Here is a 21423-nt window from a genome sequence, read left to right on the forward strand (position 1 = left end):
GAGTCGCTTGAAGAAAAAATTCAAAGAGAAAAGACAGGGTATCGAGGTGGTTGGCCCCGGCCAATCAATTAAAACACGCGCGTCCTGACGCGTGATGTGGGACGCGACTTCCACACCCCCACAATATCTCGTAGCAATAGGCGCTTTATCGAACAATTAATTGACCATACAAACACTGCAGCAAAAGAAGAACATTTGTGATGTACGGCTCGTCAAACCCGACAAAAAGAGTGATAATTGATATTTTTGCGCTAGTATTAGGGAGAACTTCCATTTTGACAGCGGGAGTGACTGGACATAGCCCTACCGACCTCTGAACGACCCGCCAGCCTCAACAAGCACCATGTCTTCCAAGGCTAACAAACGATCAAAACTCGCCGAACTTCGCGCGCTCAGGCAGGCGGGCAAGAAGACATTCGACACATACGAAGTAGAGCAAGAGGGCTCCCTGTACGAGGAGGTGGACGAAGACAGCTACAAGAAGATTGTCCGAGAACGTCTCAACCAGGACGATTTCGTCGTCGACGACAACGGCGAGGGATATGCCGACGACGGCCGTGAGGACTGGGACCGTGTGCCTGTATACGACGAGTCGGACAGTGAAGATGGTGCGCCAGCACGAAAAAAGACGAGTAAAGCCGGTATGCCTCTTATCTCAACGTACCACCCCGGGTTTGGTACTGTACTGACGCGACACTACTGTGCCTAGCAAAACGCGCCCGTGACGAAGAGCAGGCAAAACGGGATGCCAATGATCGCGACATCTCGGAATACTTCTCCAAGGGAGCAAGCAAGACCCAGCCTAAGCAAAAGGTTCGCCTTTGTTACCTTCTATGACCCTTTCTGATTTCCTGCGTCGTGAGAAGATATTGCGGACTTGGCATAAAGCTGTTAATTAACTCACCCCCTGCCGCCAGGCCATCAAAACCGAAGATGATGACAGGTTTCTTGCAGACCTTCTTGGTGAAGTAGACTCAAATGTTAGGGTTCCTGTATACCGTGCTCCCAAGAAAACGGATAAGACTCTAGAGCGCCGGAAAGCCCGCGCTCTGTCTCCAGGCCCCGATACAAGATTACCCCTCCACAAGAAAGTCAAGATAGTGGACGACCGCCCAGCAGCACCGTCGCCACACGAAGACGAAGACGATGGCTTTATGAATATGGACGACGAGCCGCTTCCATTGACAGCTGAGGATGTCCCTATGAGCGATCCCGCCCCATCATCTCCCGCAGCCAAGGTCGCCGAGCGAAAAGCTCAAGCCGATAAAAAAGCCCCTGAAGACGTAGATGAGGACGAAGACATGATGGAGGTCTCGCATGCTGGCGCCATCAAGGCATCAAGCGTCAACCTAGCAGCCTCTCGGCCGATCAAGAAGATTATCAAGCCTGAGCCGGTTCCAGAACCGATTAAGTCATCACCTGTCAAAGCTGAAGTCTCGGACGATGTAGACGCCTCCTCGTGGAACTCAATAACACAGGAGCTGAACGTCGTCAGTTCCCAGACAGAAACACGAACAGTCGGCAAGATGGACTTTAAGAATGCCGTGGAAGCTGACGGTAGCCTAAGATTCTTCTGGACTGATTATACCGAGGTCAATGGCAGTCTGTGTCTTTTCGGCAAAGTTTTGGACAAGAAGACCAAGGCGTATGTCAGCTGTTTCATCAAAGTGGACAACATCCTAAGGAAGCTTTACTTCCTCCCACGCGAAAATAGGCACCGAGATGGGGAGGATTGCCCAGATGAGCCAGTGCAAATGATGGACGTCTATTCCGAGGTTGATGATATCATGACTAAGATGAAGGTTGACATGCACAAGATCAAGGCATGTACCCGCAAATATGCCTTTGAGCTGCCAGACGTGCCCAAAGAAGGGAAATACCTCAAACTGCTTTACCCCTATACAAAGCCGCAACTTGACCTCGCCAGGTCAGGTGAAACCTTCTCACGCGTCTTTGGTACCAACACGGGACTTTTCGAGCAGTTCGTCCTGCTCAAGAACATCATGGGCCCTTGCTGGCTCAAAATCGGCGATGCTGACTTCGGTGCCATCCGAAACGCATCACACTGCCGTCTTGAAGTCTTGGTTGAGCATCCCAACCAAATCTCTGTGATGAGCGAGACCACTGACTTGCCGGATACACCGCCCCTTACCATCATGAGTCTGGCACTCCGGACAACATTCAATGCTAAGGACAACAAGCAGGAGATCCTGGCCATCAGTGCGCGAGTCTACGAGAATGTGTCTCTGGACGAAACAACACCCGCAGAAAAGCTGCCTTGTCGGACTTTTACTCTGATCAGGCCGAACGGCGCGGCTTTCCCTATTGGCTTCGAGGCATTGACCAAGGACAAACGGAGAATCAAGGGCCTGGTCAAAACATTGAAGCAAGAGTCTGAGATGCTTTCCTTCTTCCTGGCACAGGTTGACGTGGCCGATCCGGACGTTATCGTTGGTCATCAGCTCGAAGGTGTGGACTACAGCATCTTGTTGAACAGGCTACACGAGAGAAAGATCCACCAGTGGTCGCGGCTTGGTCGACTGCGTCGTTCAGAGTGGCCTTCGTCAATGGGGAAGATGGGTGGTAATGTCTTTGCCGAACGTCAAATCATGTCGGGCCGTCTGCTCTGCGATCTCGCCAACGATGCCGGAAAGTCTGTCATGACCAAGTGTCAATCGTGGAGTCTGACCGAGATGTGCAACTTGTACCTCGGAGGTGGCGGAGCAAACGCTGCTTCGCGAAGGCGCGACGTGGACAACGAGGCCGCTCTCAAGACTTGGGCTGGCACCAAAGACGGACTCATGGACTATCTGACGCATATTGAGGCTGACACGTACTTCATTGCGGCCCTGGCACTGCGAACCCAGGTACTGCCACTCACCAAGGTTCTCACCAATCTGGCAGGCAACTCGTGGGCAAGGACACTCACCGGTACACGTGCCGAGCGCAACGAGTACATTTTGCTTCACGAGTTCCACCGCAACAAGTACATATGTCCAGACAAGAGAGCCTTCAAGGGCAGGCAACGGGCTGCGGAGGAAGACGAAGAGGGACAAGCAGGGGAGACTGGAAAGAAGAAGGACAAGTACAAAGGTGGACTGGTCTTTGAGCCCGAGAAGGGTCTTTACGACAAATTTGTGCTTGTCATGGACTTCAACTCGCTGTACCCCTCCATTATTCAAGAGTACAACATCTGTTTCACGACTGTCGACAGGCAATCACGGGTAAGTCACGACAGACAAACAGGTCAGGGGGGGGGCGGTGGGAATACCATTTGGAACCTTTTTCACCTGCTGACAAGTGCACATTATAGATTGACGACGAGGAAGATGCCGTCCCCGAGGTTCCACCAGCTGAGCTTGACCAAGGAATCCTCCCAAGGCTGATTGCCACCCTTGTCAGCCGGCGTAGGCAAGTAAAGAGTCTCATGAAGGACAAGTCGGCTACTCCTGAGCAGCTTGCCACATGGGACATCAAACAACTGGCTCTAAAGCTTACAGCCAACTCCATGTATGGTTGTTTGGGCTACACCAAGTCGCGCTTCTACGCGCGGCCACTCGCTATTCTCACGACGTACAAGGGCCGTGAGATTCTGAGGAGTACCAAGGAACTGGCAGAGAACAACTCGCTCCAGGTAATCTACGGTGATACAGACTCAGTCATGATCAATGCCAACGTCGACAACGTTGCCGCAGCTTTCCGGGTCGGCCAGGACTTCAAGCGGGCCGTCAATGAGCGGTATCGTCTGCTGGAGATCGACATCGACAACGTCTTTCGCCGGATTCTGCTGCAGGCCAAGAAGAAGTACGCTGCCATCAACATGGTTGAGGTGGATGGCAAGTTTGTGGAAAAGATGGAGGTCAAGGGTCTGGACATGCGTCGACGTGAGTACTGCGCACTATCCAAAGAGATTTCGGCTCGCATCCTCGATGAGATCCTGTCTGGCGATGAAACAGAAGTATCGGTAACCCGCATCCACGAGTACCTTCGTGATATTGCTGCCAAGATGCGCGCTCAAGAGATTCCTCCTCAAAAGTACATCATTCTCACCCAACTGGGCAAGGGCCCCAAGGAGTACCCCAACGGCGACTCGATGCCACAGGTCCAGGTTGCGCTGCGGGAGATAGCTCGGGGCAAGACGATCCGCAAAGGAGACGTCATATCATACATCATCACAACTGGCTCGGAGCCAGCCGCTACCCGTGCCTACACCCCACCAGACGTTCTCAAACCCGACTCTGGCCTGTCACCCGATGTGGACTGGTACATGGCGAAGCAGATCTTCCCGCCGGTAGAGCGTCTCTGTGCCAACATTATCGGTACATCGACAGCGCAGCTCGCAGAAAACCTCGGGCTCGATCCCCGTCGGTACGCCTCGGTCAGCGGACAGAACAAGGGCTTCGGGAACGGTGATGCCGACGCTGGGCTGGAGATCCACCCGCTCGAGTCTCAAATGCCTGACGACGTCCGCTTCCGGAACTGCTCTCGTCTAGAGCTGCGTTGCCGTGCCTGTAAAGCCACGTCGGTCTTTGAGGGTCTTCAAGCTGTCGACGGCGAAGAGAAGCAGAGCCATGTCACGCCGTCTGGTGTTGCGTGTGGCTCGTGTGGCGCAACCATTCCCCCAGTCTCGGTCATCGCACAAGTGGAGCGTGCAGTCCGCCTGACGACGGCTCGCTACTACGAGGGATGGCTAGTGTGCGACGACACGTCTTGCGGCGCGCGCACGACGCAGATGAGCGTCTACGGCTCGCGCTGCCTGGGCCCCAAGGGCCTGGCGATAGACTGCATGGGACGCATGCGCTATGAGTTTGGCGAGCGAGACCTCTACAACCAGCTCGTATACTTCGCCAGCCTCTTTGACGTCGAGCGGGCCCGCGCCGGGGGAGTCAAGGACGAGGCGGCCAGGGAGCGGCTCCTGGCGCTCGCCGAGCAAAATCGTGTTCGTTTCGGCACCGTCAAGGCGACCGTCGACCGTTATCTTGATAAGTGTGGAAGGCAGTGGGTTGCCATGGACAATCTGTTTACAAAGCTGGGCTTTGCAGCCGTAGCATGAAATCCGCACCGCGGTTCATTTTAGAGTATGGATATTTCTCGTCTTATTCTCGTCTCTTTAGTTTTTATTTGTATTTCTTTTTATTGACGTGAACAAACGAATGTGCAAATCAGCGGCACTCACTGGGCGCTGACGACGAAGGTTATGTTAAGTATGGGATGGCTACCTCAAACGCATAATATAATAGACATACAACTTGTTTCTGTTTACAAGTATGACCCTCCTGCTTATTTTTTTATTCTATGTTTTTCTCTCGCTACTTTTCATAGACTTCTCAATTTCGGATTTTGGATACTAGACTAGTCTAGGCAGGGAGAACAATTGGCATGCATATTTGAGTTGGGCCAGTCAGAAAATACTCAACATGTGCAATGCAAATACACACAGGGCCAAAAAGAATCTACTGTTGTGCTCCATATAACAAGAGGCGAGAGTCAAAATCTAGCCTTTGAAGGCTTCTTCGTGGAAGAAACAAACACGTCAGGTGAAAAATTGCCCATCCGCGTCACCTCCTTCACATGAGCTCGCCTGAGCAACCCGTGTTGTGTGTGAGTACTGTGATGAAATAAATACGCCTCCCGTTTTGTGTGCATGTGCTAGACCAACCCACTGCAAAACAAAGCGAGCAAGAAAACACGGTCAAAACTAAACTCTTTTGGAGTAATCCATTTGGGTCTGTATATTAGCAAGTGAGGCGAGACCAAAATCCAGGAACTCGGGAAAACACAGACACAAAACCAGAGGCGAGACGAGAGAAAGCAGGAACAAAAAGTCATCAAATAGAAAGAGCAGCAAAGGAGTAAATACGTGCGTCAACCCAGAGAACCTTCATCATAACAAAACAGTGGGAAGGGCAACCTCGTCCTCATCGCGCCTCAAAATACCAATGAGATATTCCCCTTGCCACCCTTCCCGGTCACCCCCCGACCAACTCAAGGCGCGCTCCAGGACAGACTTTTGAAACTTCTAAATTAAAACATGTTGTGGAAGTGAAGAGTGAGTAAAAGCTCCGTCCCCCCATGCAGGCCTTATTAGTGGTTGTGTAAATGTAGATGGAAAATACGGTCCGGGATGGAGGAGAGCATGAGGATTCGCCTGGTCTGGGACATAAAAAGTGGCCCGAACCAGCCTGTCTATCGAGTTTGAATATGAGGACGTGTAACAAGGATCGGCAGGTATCATTGTAAGGTAAAAGGAGAAAGAAGAAAAAAAAGACGAAAAAAACCGCTTTTGTAAACACGAACGATTTACTCATTTTTGAAAACCCTGTAAATGCAAATAACCTGCCCCGTCTATGCATTCATGGACAATGCAGAAGACGCACGCTCCCTCCCTTGCCTACAAGGGTGAGGGGCAAACATGAAAACGGGCGTTGCTCGAGAGGAAAAAAAGACAAACAAGAGATAGGACGGCGTCATAGAGTTGCCAGCTCTTCTTTGATTATTTCTTGTCTTTATCGCCAGTGTCAGGAGTAGCCTTGGTCATGGCTGGCGACACGGCTGGGGGCGAGGTTGGGTTCTCCGTCTCCATGTTCGCAAGCAAGCTAAAGATTAAAAAAGAAAAGAAAAACGGCGAGTTAGCAGGTGCACTTTTCAAAGAGATCAAGGAGCAGACAAATCTTTGAAGGCATACCTAAACGCATTTGCGTTTGACGTAGATTCCCTCGTCGGTGGCGTCGCGGTTCGTGACGACGCACCCGACTCCTCACCAGCACGGCCGAAAGGTCCACCAGCACCAAGTCTGGCGCGGCCGCTGTTGCTGCGACTGGCAAACATGGAGGTAGGACCAAAGGTGGCGTTCTGTGATGATGTGCGCATGGCGGATCCCTTGAGCCTCCTCAAGTCGTCCATGCCGACCTGGTTCTGGTTCTGTTGCGGTTGGCCATAGCCCGAAATGCCACGCATATCACTGCCACGGCCGCCCATTGGCGGCCTGGGACCACCCCTCTGGTTGGTTCGAGCGTTCTCGGCAGCCTTCTGAGCCGCTGCGGCCTCGGCCTCGGCACGAACCTCGTCGAGGGTCTTGGGGCCCTTGTTGGCCTCCTTGGAAACCCAACCGCCCTTGCGAAGATCGACAACATCCATCAACATGAACTGGAGACGGCTGGGGAGGTCGGGCAGGTTGATCATGGTGTTGATCCGGTCGAAGTAGGCATCCATCATGGCCCTACCCTGAGTCTTGTCTGCGTTCTGATCCAGATTCGCACCAATCGTACGTAGCAGCTTGCACAGGGACTCGACTTCGGCCTCGTCGGGAATGCCGCTGTAGTCGACAAGCTTCTGCACACATTGGTGCATAATGCGCTCCGTCAACATGCCCAGCTTGTATAACTCACCAATGAACTGAACGAGACCCAAACCACGCCTCTTGGCGGCCGCGGCAATGTAGTACTCGTCGGAAAGCATGGCGGCTTCACCCGTCTTCTTCTCATCACCCTCCTTGGGCTCAGGCAGATCCATCTTCCAGCCACGCTCGAACTCTTCCTGGCAGCGGTTAAGCAGGTACTTGCGGAACAAGGCACCACCACTGACCACGTTTCCGTGCTTGTCCTTGATGCTGATGTCGCGAATCTCGGCACTCATGGTCTCGAGCATCCTCTTGCAGAATTTGGCATACATCGAGGCCCAATGCGCTTCGTCGGTGGCCTTCTCGAAAGTCAACTGGATGACCTGGCGCAGGGTACGGCCATCCTGTTCATCCTTAGACTGAGCAGCGATCTCCAAAATTTGATCGGCAATCTTGTCGAACTTCTCAGGCGTCATCTTGTTGAGCGCGGCCTTGACCTTACGCTGGACGATTTCGGGCTCCATGTGCGAGCCTGTACCGGCGTTTTGCGGAGCGCCCTTGGTAAGGCTCATGGGCTTCCAGCCGGACGCAGTTGTGGCGATAGGCTTCAGTTCCATGCCGGCAGTAAGAGGCATGGTCTTAGCAGCCTGTGCTTCCTGCTTGGCATTCGAGTAATCGTTGCGCTTGCTGCCTGTTCGCCTGCTAGCTTGGCGCGGAGATCCAGGAATCTGCATGCCGGATTGCGAGGGGTTGCGTGTCATCCCAGTACCTCCAGGGAACGGTCTCTGGAAGGATCCGATAGGACCCATTGAGCCACCTCCTCTAGCAGGCGGACCCATGTTGCCAAACGCAGATCCAGGCTTGCCGGGGTTCATGAAAGAGCCGCCGGGGAATCCGCCAGAAGCTCCAGCGCCACCACGACCAGAAGGTTGGCGGGATGAAGCCGGTGTCCTAGCCGACCCAGTCCTGTCACCGTCTCCAATCAGGCTCTTCACCTGCTGGCCGAATTCCATCGAAGGCTGTTCCGTGAAAACCTTCTGAAATTGGAGCAAAAAGTTGGCGTCATATTTGAAGCTCTTGCCCTTCTTGGACACGGCAGAGTTGAGCGCTGGGTTGGGAGAGTGGATGCCAGCGGGATACAGACTAGGCGCAATGACCTCGAGGAATCGAGCCGACTTGAGTGACTGGAGAGCCGCGCTAGGTTGAGGAGGCTCCACTGGCTTTGTATTAAGAGGAGCAAGGTTGAGCGCAGCAGGCTTCGACTTGGTCTTCTCCGAGTTTCCAGACTTGCCGGAGGCGCCATCTTTGACAGAAAGGCTTGCAAGCTTGTCGGTAACTGAGCTGATGCCATCAGCAGCCTTCACGGGAGCCTTTGAGCTCTTGCCAGCGAGCATGTCGGCAACAGACTCAGACTTGCCGGAAGCTTCGGCTTCAGCGCGTTTGCGTTCCTTCTCTTCCTCAAGCCTTTCCATCTCGGCTTCCTGCTCACGAAGCTTGCGGTCGTTCTCAGCGGCATTCTTCGCGCGGTCCTTTTCGTCCTGCGCCTTCTTAGCCTCAGCTTGAGCCTTCTTCTTGGCATCATATTCGGCCTGTCGGCGCTCTTCTTCAGCCTCACGTTCTTCCATCTCGCGGATTTCGCGCTCGAAACGCTCTTCTTCAGTCTCAGTAGCCTCTTCGGCCTTTTCGTCTGCTGGGTTCTCGCCTTGAGCATCAGCAGCCTCGGCCTTCTGCTCTTCCTCTACGGGAGCGGCTTTGGATTCTTCCTTGACCTCTGAACCCTTTGCTTCTTCTACAGGAGAAGGCTGCTCGGCCTTATCAGTAGCAGCATCCGCCGGAGCCTTATCAGTTGCTTTCTCGGCCGTCTCCTCGGCAGCAGATTCCTTCGCATCGCCGGCAGCAGTCTTCCGAACCTGCTCCATAAACTCACTCCTCTTCTGCTCAGCGGTCTTGAGGTTGGATGCACTATCGGAGCGAGTGTGCGATGGTGTGGCCGATTTAGGAGGTGGCGTGGGAGTGGAGCTGGTAACTGGTGGAGTCTTGGCCTGCTGAGAGCTAGGTGCGGGTGACGCGGGGGGCTTAAGAGCCTTGAAGTCAACTGCCTCACCTGCAGCATTCTTGATGGTGATCTTGGCAGTGGTCTTCTTGGGAATTACGAAAGACGACGACCCAGATGACACAACTGCGGGCTTGGCGGTCGGGGTATGGTGAGGAGGGGGACCTTGAGGGTTAGCGGGGGCTTGCTGGTGTCCGGTGCTTGAGTTAGGACGTTCAGACACCTGCGAAGCGTTACGGGACATAGGTTGGGCTTGGGGAGTGTAGGGGCCCGGAGGATAAGACTGCTGCGAGAATCCCGGCGAAGGAGAGGGGCCTTGCGGGGGCATGCCGTAGGGTGGCATATTGGGGCCCATCGGATACTGGTAACCCATACCCATCATACCCTGCTGACGAGGATCGAAGGGGGGTGCGAATCCATAGTTCTGCTTTTTTATAGTTAGCAAGCGATCAAAATTACCGCTAGCCGGCGACAAGTTGATCTTGTGCCCGGCATCGGCCAGTGGGATTGAGGGGGGTAAGATCTCGGAAAGAACTTCGGGCGAGATTGGCTGATTAGACAACTCAAACGCCGAATCCCAGTGCGTGCCTTGACGTCGATACCGCCCGCTAGGGTGGTCCTGAGATGTGTCGGAATTCTGCCACGGGAATTGGGTTCCCGCCTTCACAGAGTCCCGACGAGCGCCTTTTTTCTTGCCCATGGGTTTCGATCCTTGTCTCTGGAATTGAGGGGTTGCATTTACATTAGGATAGGCAGGCGGCATGTATGCGTTATAGCCTTGCTGAGGAGGATGAACAGGGAGAGATGCGTTCATGGTCGGAGTGCCAGGGTTCGGCATGGCATTGCCCATAGCAGGGCTGCCTCGGGGTTGGGGAGAGTTCGGGTAAGGAGCCATGCCCCGCTGGTTCTGTTGGTAAGGCATGCCACCACGACCTTGGCCAGCATGTGCGCCACCACGGCCATACTGACCGGTCGGAGGGTAGCCCATCGGGTTGTTGTAGCCGGCCTGGTTATTGTAACCTCCGCGGCCGCGTCCACCGGAGGAAGCGAAGTTTCCACCTCGGCCAGCTCCCGGACCCGCGTGGCTTGGCATGCTGTCATGAACAGAGTGTGTGCTGCCGTGACGCATGTGAGGAGATCCTGATCCCATGTTGTGGGGGCCTTGGGAAAGGTGCTTCATGTGCCGCTAAAGAAGATGAACATGTCAGCAATGATTTAAGTGGACCACCTCAAGCCTGTCTATGCAGTCAGCAAAAAGCAACAACATACCTCGCCATCACCGCCGAGGCTTCCGAACTTCATGCTTGGTCCTCCATCCTGGGCCATCATCGAGGGCGGTCTGCCACCGCTAGCCGAGGGTTGGGGGATAGGGGATGGTGAGTGTGCTGGAGAAGGCACTCTGGCGCTGTTGCCTGGGATAGGGATGGGTGCCGTGGTTCCCTGCTGAGGGGTGCTGTGGACAATACCAGGCGACTCCTTATAGCCAAACTGAATATTACCCTTAGGGCCGCCTACGGGGCCTCCGTTGGCAGCGTAACTGGGCCCGTTGGCGCTGATTGTGACTGAGGTTTTCCGGTCGTGGCCATTAGTGGCACCAGTGACAGCGGGAATGGCGGGCGTGATGGCTGGTCGGCCGTTCACAGGCGACGCAGCGGCCTTGTTGCCATGCTGCGGATTACCAGGCGCAGACGAACCAACCACCACAGGCGGAGGGTTCGATCCTTGTGCGCTCAGCGGCGTCGAGGAAGGCTTCTTCGCAGCACCGGCGGCTGAAGCATACGACGTGGCCGAGGAAGCACTAGGATTCTGCGCCGGGTTTTGGTCCTGTGTGCTTGCAGGAGACGTCATAAGGCTTGCGGATCTTCGTCAGTCGTGGGAGCGTCGTGTTGATGAGAAAGGGATGATGTAGAAATATATCGCGGTCGCAAAGCGAGCTGTCAACAGGTCACGCTTGGAAAGAACCGAATGTCAAATTCGAGTCGGGCGTGGGTTGGCCAAGATGATTAGATAAACTTCGGTCACGGAAGTCGGGCGGTAGTTGCGTCGGCTGTCGCTTGATGGACAGGACCGTGGGCAATTTCGAGAAATCCCGCCTTGATTTTTGTTTTTGCGATCGAAATTGATGAAAAGAGTGTGGTCGGTTTGTCTCAAGATGCACGTCGGCCGGTGGTCGAGGCGACGAAGAACTATCGGCAAACAGCAGCGCTCGATATGCGTGCGCACGCTTTTTTTTTTTCTCCTGAGGGGTGGTTTCCTGCACTCTGGCTTTTTTTCCTTGCGGGAAAAAAAATGTCTTAAGAGTGGAGAGTGTCTCTCGAAAAGGAGGACAACGAAACGAAGAGAAACGCCGGGAGAGATGATTCGGACGAGCTGAATCAAATGTCTCCGCGTTGATTTATGACGAGCTGTATGTTCGTCGTCACTTGGTGAAGTGAAGAGAGGTTGGGAGAGGAGAGCAAGGAACGCGACGAGAAGGAATTTTTTTTTTTGGCTCTGGCTTTCTCAACCCTGGGACCTCCGAGCTACGTATATAGGCCGGGGTCTGCACTGTGTGGATATCAACTTTTGGGTTATAACCAGCCGCTGCAAGCCTTGAGCCTCCGGAAGCTCCCCGTGTTCAATCAAATACATACAGTGTGAGTGAATAGGTAGGTACCTCGTATCTCTTTGACAACTTGCACATGCGCTTTTGCGCGCACATAACCGGTTGAGTTGCAAAATGTAGGATCTCACAGAGTGCGCGCTGTTGAGAGAGTGCCGGATATCGATATTGGTTTCCCCCGTGCTTTTGCAACTGCATATTTATTCCCTCTTTACTTGTTTTGTTACTTTTTGGATTACGCAGAAGAACATAATTAGATCCATTTGAAATTCTTGTTCAGGTTGGTGGCAAGGTGGCGAGCAGAACAATACTGAGACGGCAAAAGGGCAATTAACAGGGTGGGGCAGGCGACCAGCAGGCCCTAGCCCACCTAGCCCATCCATTGAAGTTTTAATCACTGTCCTTTGTTCGGGCACCTTGGGCACCTTTTTCAAACAAAGATTAGGACATGGACCATCATGCGCTCATTTCCCAAGACCCAGCACTCTTTATCTGCATCTCTCTCCAAAGACTTCTTCAGGTGGATTGTTTCTGTCTGGATTCGGGTAAGCTGGCGCATGCCGTTGCGCAACAATGCATTACCTACAACACTTGTCTTATAAAAGCGTGGAAATGATTGATTGAGGGTTCCTTTCTCTAGCTTAGCAGTCACTTTTGGACCCACGCAGTAAAAATGCAGACCGTGACGTCTTTGTACCTACCTACTGCCTACTTACCTAGGTAGGTACCTAGGTAGGTACCTAGGTATCCAACTGCCTACTTATTATTATATCTATTTACGCCAAATATTCAAAGTACGTACATATATGCCGTTTATCCAAGCGAGTCGACCTGTACCGCTATTAACTATACAGTGTTGACAGTCATTATGTATATATAATTGACTGCTGAGTTAAAAAAAAAAAAAAAAAAAAAAAAACAAGTTGTCTGCTCGTTAAGAGAGCCCTTGATGAATCCCGGGTACCCCGAGATGAAGTCTGGTTGGAATGGTGGAGACCAGTGCCCCTGTCCCCTGCCGCTGGGCAACTTGACGAGCAACAGGGTTCTTGAGCGCGTGCATCTAAACTTCCGCAACCGACGGTGAGTTCGCGACGGGGTTTCAACCTCATACATCCAAAGACGCATCTCTATGGCACGTACGATTCGTTTTATGGTGTCTAGATTCCATACACACAATTCAAACACGTACTGGGTACATTTCCGGCAGTCGTGTCAACATGCATATAGAATGGTACCCAGCTATGTAAACAGCGCCCGGTGTTATCTTCCGCTATGATAGCTTAATTTCTGGAAACCAAAACCCCTGACAGACCCCAGATAGAATAAACAACACGTCGACAACAGCCGGTTCCCCGGCGTGTCGAGCCCACCACGGTCGTGACATCAATTTGCTGCCACCCCTGCATCTTCTATCTCCGGATCTATCCCTTCCACTTCCCTGTCTTCTGTGACCTCCATTAGCTCCGAGGCTGCTGGAGGGGGCGCGAGAGCTTCCACTGCACCTGCAGCCTCCTCCTCCACCTCTTCCAACATCGGCAGCCCCTTTCCTGTACCAATCTGCCCCATTTTAGTCACTGTCATTTCGTACACATACTGACCCATGTGCACCACGTCTTCCATGACTACTTCTCCTGGTACGGTTTCTTTGTCGGTTTCATCCGCAAGGCTCCTTTGCGAGGGCCACAGCTCTCCTGTAACCAGGCTCAACTTATCGGGACGCTGCAGAAGGATATCAAATGCCTGCCTCAGCTCTGGGCAAGACTCAAAGACTTGTCGCCGCCCAACAACGTAAAGACCAAGTCGAGCTCGTGAGAGGGCGACAGTCAAACGGCGGACATCTCTGAGGTAACCCACCCGCGCTGTGCGGGTCAGTGACAGAATAATATCTAAACAACGGTCAGCTTTATTCAACACTTCTAAAGGGTGGCTGAACCCTTGTCAATCTGCGTTGTTCAGGGATGCACTTACAGTCATTCTGCTCGCCCTGGTACTTATCAACTGTGGTGACAATCTTTGGCAGGCCAAAGATTTGACCTCGCCCACAACGATGTTTCAACACATCACGTACCAGGGCACGCTGACCAGCATATGTTGTAAGAATGCTGATTTTATTCGCCGGGTACCCAAGGAGCCTCATGTACTGGTAGATTGCAACTGCGTACTCGGCCTCGCCTAAGTTCTGGATGAAATGAGGTGACGGCTCAGACTCCCCCTTGCCTTTGTAGTCCGGAACGTTGATGAATTGGTAATCGTACTTGAACCCAGCGTTCGCGGTCAAGAATTCGTCGCTGGTCTCAACATGAGGCAGGTTCCCCAGATTGTTGTACCTCCACTGGTACAGCTTGGCAATCGACGGCCGAGCACGTCCTTGCTGATCCAAGCTTATTGTCGGAACCCCGAGGCGTACAAGACGTGAGAAAAGCGATTGCTCCAGGTTCGCGTAGTGACGGAACGCCATATTCTGAATCACGGGCGAGTTCTGCAAGTGATCACCACACAGCACTATGCGTTGAAGTCCATTGTGGCCAGCTTTGGGCTTTTGCATGGCTAGAGGAATGAAACTCTCGATTTCAGTGATTTGTGCGGCCTCCTCCACCACGACATTGTCGTACTTGAATCCAAGAGAGGCAATCTCTCCTCGCCTTATTGCGGCGTGGGTAGATGTCATTGCAACGATGCGCGCCTCGCTAGTCAGGAGGTAATTTGCCTTATCCTTCTCACGTCGAAGTATCTCAAAAGGTAGGATGTCAGCCAGCTCTGCAAATATCCTTGAGATGTGTCGGTAACATCCGTTAATAATGTCTGAAACCGCTTCTCGGTCTCCTTCCGGGGGAAATAGAGGCTGGGGTGCATCGGCGAAGAAATCGGTGAACGGAAATGCCGCCGCAACCTCCGCAGCAGAAAGCGAGGGGTCGTCGGTGAACGCCAAGAACCTGGCCCAGGCCGGCTCAACATACACAGAGTTAAAGTGGCCCGCGGTCTCTGCTGAGTTACCATGGGCCCCAGGAGCACCAATACTGACCGCCAGCTTGGTAACCTCTAACAGATACCTGTCCCGGTTTTTGAGGAAAGATTCCACCCGTCCAGCCTTGCCAAAGTTGCCCCCAGCGTCAAGGTCTTCTTCGCCATGTCCCAAGCGCAACAAGTGGCGCTCGTCAATGTCAAGAGCAACAATCTTGGTGAACAGCTGGTTTAGTGCCTGGTTGCTATGGGCGATAAGCAGTGTCCGCTGCTCGGGAAAGTTGTGGTAGATGTTGTTGATGATCTGGGTAGCCACATCGGTCTTGCCAGTTCCAGGTGGCCCAACGATGACAGTCAAGCCGGGCTGACTGCCTGATATGATGGCGTCAATCTGGGCAGGGGTGAAACGAACGTTGTTCCTCTTCAGTCTATCAGTAGGGTACGGTCCGTTGTTTGGCGTCTTGTAGGTAGAGACTTTGAGCGTCTCTACTTCCGATATGAGGGCAGGCTCTGCATCTCTCCGTCGCTTCTTTGACTGTTTGGTCGAAACCTCTTCTTCGGGCTTGTCCGCTGTCGTCAGGACGTAAGGAGGACCAAAGCTACCATCCACGTCAAAACCAGGCTCGACTATCCTGCCAGGCAGGCTAGCAACAAGATGCTGCCAATCGAGGAATGTATCCCTGTAATCCAGAGTCTTGATCCGGTTGGGGAGAAGCTTGAAGGTAGCCGCGGCAGGGTCCCCGTAGCCTAGGAAAACCTCGTGCAGCCATGGAGCCAAGGGCACATCGGTGAGAGCCAGGCTTCTGATAGATTCCAAGACAGGTTTGAAGTTGTTTTCTCTCCCGCTTCGTCGAACTACGACATTGAATCGTTGATAAATGTCTGACTTGGCGGATGACGGACCTTCAATGTCAGCCTTGTACATATTCGGGTCGAGTTTGAGGATCAGTCTGCGGATTGCTCCTCGCCCAAAGCCATCATCTCTGACGGCGCGACCTCGGTCATCGACAATTTGCATGACCTCGGCGGTACGAACTGCCAGCAATCCCTGCTTTTGAGCTTCACCAAGAGGTGGTCCGCCTGTCTCATTCTCCTGTGAAGTTGATGCATCGACTGCCAAAAGGAATACGACATCATCTGGCCTTAACGAGTCCCAATCCCTTTTCACACCGTCAGTAAGGCGACGTAGGTCAATGGTGACCTCAGCCTTGACTAATGAAGGTGCGTCGTCGCCAACTTGAGCTGGTACCACATCAACAACCCTAAAACCAATCATGTCAGTGAGAAGAGTAGAGGAATGAGGGATCATGTTAGTCGGGGGTGTGCTTACGCTGGCTTGCTGACTGGTAAAGCCATCCGGGAGTTTCCTGTGAAAGAAGTTTCTCCAGGTCTTGGTGAGATCGGCTTCAACCTTTGCAGGGCGGCCTCGACATCCTTGCGAATACCATAGAAGGACTCACACCTGTAAAGAACAAACGCCCGCCACAGGAAGTCCCCGATCGAGAGATATTGGAGATTGAGTTTTGGCAAAGCAAGCGGTTGAGATCCATTGTAACTGTCGGTGCGTAATAGGCTACTTTCGAACAGTGTCTGTTCCGTGGGCATGATGTTCATGTCACGAATCACATCCCGGAAGGTTTGCCGCTTCTCGAATGCAGAGAGTAGGACCTCAATTAGGAATTTGCGGTCAACCGGCAGTTTGGCTGCATCCGGGTATGATGTACGCAGAAGCAGCAAAGAAGCCAGCCTAGACACCTCGTCGTCTGTCAACGGTTCCAAGAGGGTTACAAGTTCTCCCCTGTCTCCGATAGAGCCATAGTTTGAGAGCGCTAGAACCAACAGCTTCTCTCTGAAATGCTGGAATGCTATGCGCTGTAGCTTTGCAAGCTCCGCACACTTGCGGCCATAGGCTTCAGCTGAGCTCAGCTGCGCCCCCGTATAATCGTTTATTATGAAGAAGGTGAAGTGTTGAAACAGTCCATGGAGATCGCGGAAAAGACCATGGTCTTCGTCGTTGTACAGTGGAGATATAGTTATGGCGGTAGAAATATGAAGATCCTGTAGCAGGGTGTTGACATAGCGCCTTGTTGGTAGTTGGCTCTGAAGATCTATAAGAAGCTCCATGAAGCGCTCGCAGTAGATTACGACATCTGCTAATTGTCAACAAGCTGCATGCCTGCATTAAGGGAGGTAAAAGTGTACAAACAACGTACCTGGGGTAGAGTTGCCACCATATAAGAGCGAATAGAAGTCCAAAACAAGCGTGTAGAGCCAAGACCTCTCGAAACGAAGTCTGGCCTTTGTAGCATCGTCTGCGGCCTCGTACCTTCTTAAAGCAGCTCTCCACGCCTTGTGCAAGTGCAAATCCTGATCTAGGAGATGGTCCCGCTTCTCCTCGGTCACCAGATTGTGCCATATTGATATTGACACAAGGGGAGCACATTCTTTCCGGACAATTCCACAATCCAGAGATTGAAATCCCTGGATTACAAAACACATAATCTGAGTTCTGGTAGCTATACTCAGCGTCTGGTCGATACTCATGGACAGTACACGGCGGAAAAGACTTGAGAAGTCCACTGGTCTGTCCTCGAACAGAGCCCAGGTATCGAGTCGCTCCCTTCGCTTTGTATTCACAATAAGAACCGTGAGCAAGACATGGTGGTGTGAAGAGTTCTCTGTGTATCCTGGCCAAAGATAACTACATGCGACTTCAAGTCAGTACCTAATGCGCCGCGGGTCCCCAATGTCCTTTCACACCCGGGGAATGGAGGGTATACCTTTCGAGGAGCTGAAGAGTTTCCAGCTCTAATAAGGACTTGTGCGGGAACTGATCCCGCTCCAACGAGTCCCACATACTCTTGAGAACATCATTCTTGATCTTGACCTTGGTGGTCCGCTTGGATGGTTTGAGCCAGTGTTGATGGGCAAGCTGAGAGAATTCGGACTCTCCGCCGCGTTGATTCGTGGCAGTCGATGGGGGGTGAGTCGAGCTACCTTCGTTGTTTTCTGACTTTCGCGCACCCTTTTGTCTCTTCGCGGTTGGCATGTTGACTTTGCGACAGTCCTATTGTGAGGCGCTGTCGATGGTAGTTGGAGAGTCGCGTCTAGAACGCGGCCAAAGGTATCAAATTAATTCAATTTGTTTGAGCTTGCTCAGTATTAATTAGCGACCGTAGGCCCCACTCCTTCCTTGTTTCTAGAGTCCCTGAGCACCTACCTGCATGGCAACGGTGCCTAACTGTGTAGCATCTCTTTTTCAATCCCCGCTTTTCTTTTTCGGCCAATGACGCCAATTTTTTCGGGGGCTTGCACGGCAGGTACCTTTGGATCCAGTGGGCTTATAATCATCGGCCAAAGCCCAGCACGCGTCCCCTATCGCGACCACCTTCTCCAACCAAAGTTCAGCCTTGCAACAACCTGAAGTGTGGATCCAGCCTCACCTTCTTCTCAGTTCCCCCGACCGACTGCGAAAATAACCGAGACAGCTACAGAGGCGCCCTCGAATAGGGAACCAGGCCACGGACTCAGGCGCTCTTGGATTAGTTGGCAACAATGCCTTTACTTGACATTGACAGTCACGGCATCCAAGCTGTGGCTGATGTGGGACAGCTGTTGGGCGATCTTTTGAGGCATGCTGGAGATGTGAAGCCAACAACCACCATCGAGCCTCCCCTCGAGAGGTCCGACTTTGGTGATTTGCAATCGCGACTATCGGAAGTTTTCCCAAAGTCAAACGCAGATACTGCGCAACCAACGCGGAGTCATCAATGGGCTGTTTTGGAGACTGCCGTCCGGGATACTTTTGGCAGGTTGCTTGTACGTCGCATATTCTCGGCCGCCGAAAAGTCGACTTTCGCCGACTTGCAAAGTCAGATCGCTAACATAGGAGTGGTGCAACCAGGCTGAATCATCCATTGACGCCCCGGATTTTGTCAGGGTCTGGAACTTGCTAGATCTGCTATGCATTCTCGAAGACTTGGAACTATGCGACCCTGCACTCTTGTTCTGGCTGATCGAGGAGCTTCTCGACAGCCAAACTATCTCTGGATGTCGCAAGATCTTTGATTACCTCGAATCGCGGCGGCAGAAAATCACCTCGAAACACTTTGCTTCCAAAAAGCTTGTCATATTGAGGACATGCAACGAACTCTTGCGACGGCTCTCCCGAGCAAGAGATACGGCCTTCTGCGGCAGGGTTTTCATCTTCTTGTTCCAAAGCTTCCCTCTGGGTGACAAAAGCTCAGTCAATCTCCGTGGCGAGTTCCACGTGGAGAATGTCACAACATATGACCAAGATGCAGCGAAGCGGAATGGTGCTACTACAGATCAAATGGAGATAGATGGTCAGCCGGCCACCGCCACACCTAATGAAGGGAAGCAAGCGACGTTAAAACATACATCAAGTGATGCCAAAGGTCAGGGGCCTCCAGTTGACATGGACGCGTTGTACCCGATCTTCTGGTCACTGCAATCCAGCTTCAGTCAGCCCAAGAACCTCTTTGATCGCAAGAACTTTGCAGAGTTTCAATCAAACCTTCAATCCACATTGTCAGCCCTTGAATATGCCCAAGGCCAGGCGTCGTCAAGGTCAAAGCAGTACGACGGAGGATCAAGAGCTGGACAAAAGCGCAAGCGCGATCCGGACGGTAATGAGCTCGCAGATTCATTCAACCCCAGATACCTAACAAGCAGGGATTTGTTTGAGTTGGAGGTAAGATACGCTTCCAAACGATAAGCAGAACTGCTGGCTAACACGGTTTTTAGTTGAGCGACCTCACCTTCCGGAGATATATTCTCGTCCAAGCCTTGATAATCATGGAGTTCTTGCTATCATTATCGGCAGAAGCAAAGGAGAAGCTCGCCCAGGTCAAAGTAAACAACAAGTCAGTTACGTATTCGGACCAGGTACTCAGCGATGAGGAAGCCAAATGGGCCGTCAACATGAAGGATAAGATATCCGCGCAGCTAACTAGTATATCGGTGGGGGATGGTCAATACTTTCACCGCATCGTGGCAACTGTGTTGGCAAGGGACAAGAACTGGGTAAGGTGGAAGATTGAAGGGTGCCCTCAGATCGAGCTGCCCTCGGTTCCACCAGAGCAATTTGTAGAGGCCAAGAAGACGGTCCATCGCCAAGTGAACAAGAAGCACAGGTCGAACGCCGGAAGTGCGCTCTCGCTCGACTTTCTGAGCACCAGCAGCAATTCCTCGGTGCTCGATAGCCTCAAAGTCTCAGACCGGTATCAGCTTCCGGAGCTGGGCATGTTTCAGCGAAAGATCGCCGAGGACGACCTGGAGATTGATATGCCAATGAATGACAAGTCCAAGGCTGAGGCTATAGAGGGCAAGGCCAGCAAGAGCTGGAGAGCGCTGCGCATAGCTAGTAAATCGCGCATGGCGGAATTTGACAAGATTGAGGACCCAGACAAAATCGATGTCATTTTTGCCAGAAATGAAAAGAGCCAGGCAGAACCAGAGGCCGACAATTGTCAACCAGGAAAGCAGCCAGATGACTTGCGGCCGTTGATCATAAGCGGTCCCAGGTTGTCTGGCAAATCATCATTGATAAAGCTTCTGCAAGAACGGAACCCTCGGGTTTTTGGCAAGGTCCGCGTGCACACAACGAGGGGCGAGGATGCCGATGAACTCAAGGATCATGAACGCATTGTCGTGTCTGCCACCGAGTTTAGCACAATGATCGACTCAGATAGGTTTTTGGAGTACGGGGAGGTTGATGGGGAACAGTTTGGAACCAGCAAAGGGGCTATAAGCACAATCGTTGATGCGGAAAAAGTGCCCATCATGGAGATGAGCACCAATGTAAGTTTTGGCACTCACCCCCGCCCGCAACATCCCAGAGCAGCCGTGAACACTTCCTCTAACATAACTATGCAGGGCGTGCGACAAACCAAAGAGTACTCGTTCGAGGCGCGACACGTCTTCGTCAAGCCTCCAGATACAGAGGTTCTGTCAGCTCGACTCAAGGACCAAGGGGTAGCAGCAGAGAAAGTCGTCGAGATTCTCAAGGCGGTCCAAGAAGATATCGATCGGTCCGCCACAGCCGCCTACGATGAAATCATTGTCAATGATGATTTGGAGGCTGCATATACAGCGCTGGAGCATTTCGTCTACGGCACAAAGACGTCTGGGGAAGACGAGACCATGGGCGGGACTAAGCAGGCCCAGGAGCAGGAGTGAGTATGGGTATAGGAGGCAGATATAGCGCTCAATTGGTATGCCTACAACTAAGTTAGCAAGCTGCTGGCTATATCGACGATGTACGATCTCATGGCAGTAGGATATTCGATACCTTATCTTACCCTGGGTATCCTAATCCTACATTGTGTTGACTTGTTTGGACAGACAATCACTCTACAGCCTCCTCGTTCACTGAACGCACTACTGTATTGATTAATTTAAACTGTTATATATATGACAATGGATCAATGTACAACCCGTTTATTA

General features: G+C 52.4%; 4 protein-coding genes across 4 annotated transcripts; 2 read left to right on the forward strand and 2 right to left on the reverse strand.

The window, feature by feature from the left end:
- Window positions 1-167: 167 nt before the first annotated feature.
- MGG_06397 (DNA polymerase alpha catalytic subunit) lies at window positions 168-5469 on the forward strand. Its single transcript, XM_003717126.1, has 4 exons — window positions 168-641; window positions 710-813; window positions 918-3224; window positions 3314-5469. The coding sequence occupies exons 1-4, from the start codon at window positions 344-346 to the stop codon at window positions 5051-5053; spliced, it is 4449 nt and encodes a 1482-aa protein (XP_003717174.1). The 5' UTR covers window positions 168-343; the 3' UTR covers window positions 5054-5469.
- Window positions 5209-11879, reverse strand: MGG_06396 (uncharacterized protein). Its single transcript, XM_003717127.1, has 4 exons — window positions 10662-11879; window positions 10135-10578; window positions 6686-9819; window positions 5209-6596 (listed from the first exon to the last, which is right to left on the reverse strand). Exons 1-4 carry the CDS (start codon window positions 11238-11240, stop codon window positions 6494-6496), a joined length of 4260 nt encoding a protein of 1419 aa, XP_003717175.1. The 5' UTR covers window positions 11241-11879; the 3' UTR covers window positions 5209-6493.
- Window positions 11880-13172: 1293 nt separating this feature from the next.
- MGG_06395 (intron-binding protein aquarius) lies at window positions 13173-18132 on the reverse strand. The gene is made up of 5 exons (XM_003717128.1): window positions 17736-18132; window positions 17169-17656; window positions 16286-17105; window positions 13963-16217; window positions 13173-13880 (listed from the first exon to the last, which is right to left on the reverse strand). The coding sequence occupies exons 1-5, from the start codon at window positions 18002-18004 to the stop codon at window positions 13378-13380; spliced, it is 4335 nt and encodes a 1444-aa protein (XP_003717176.1). The 5' UTR covers window positions 18005-18132; the 3' UTR covers window positions 13173-13377.
- A 211-nt stretch (window positions 18133-18343) lies between these two features.
- MGG_06394 (guanylate kinase) lies at window positions 18344-21416 on the forward strand. Its single transcript, XM_003717129.1, has 4 exons — window positions 18344-18774; window positions 18860-19669; window positions 19723-20778; window positions 20854-21416. Exons 1-4 carry the CDS (start codon window positions 18511-18513, stop codon window positions 21154-21156), a joined length of 2433 nt encoding a protein of 810 aa, XP_003717177.1. The 5' UTR covers window positions 18344-18510; the 3' UTR covers window positions 21157-21416.
- Window positions 21417-21423: the final 7 nt, after the last annotated feature.

This window comes from Pyricularia oryzae, chromosome 4, assembly GCF_000002495.2.
Source record: "Pyricularia oryzae 70-15 chromosome 4, whole genome shotgun sequence".
Taxonomy (NCBI): Eukaryota; Fungi; Ascomycota; class Sordariomycetes; order Magnaporthales; family Pyriculariaceae; genus Pyricularia; species Pyricularia oryzae.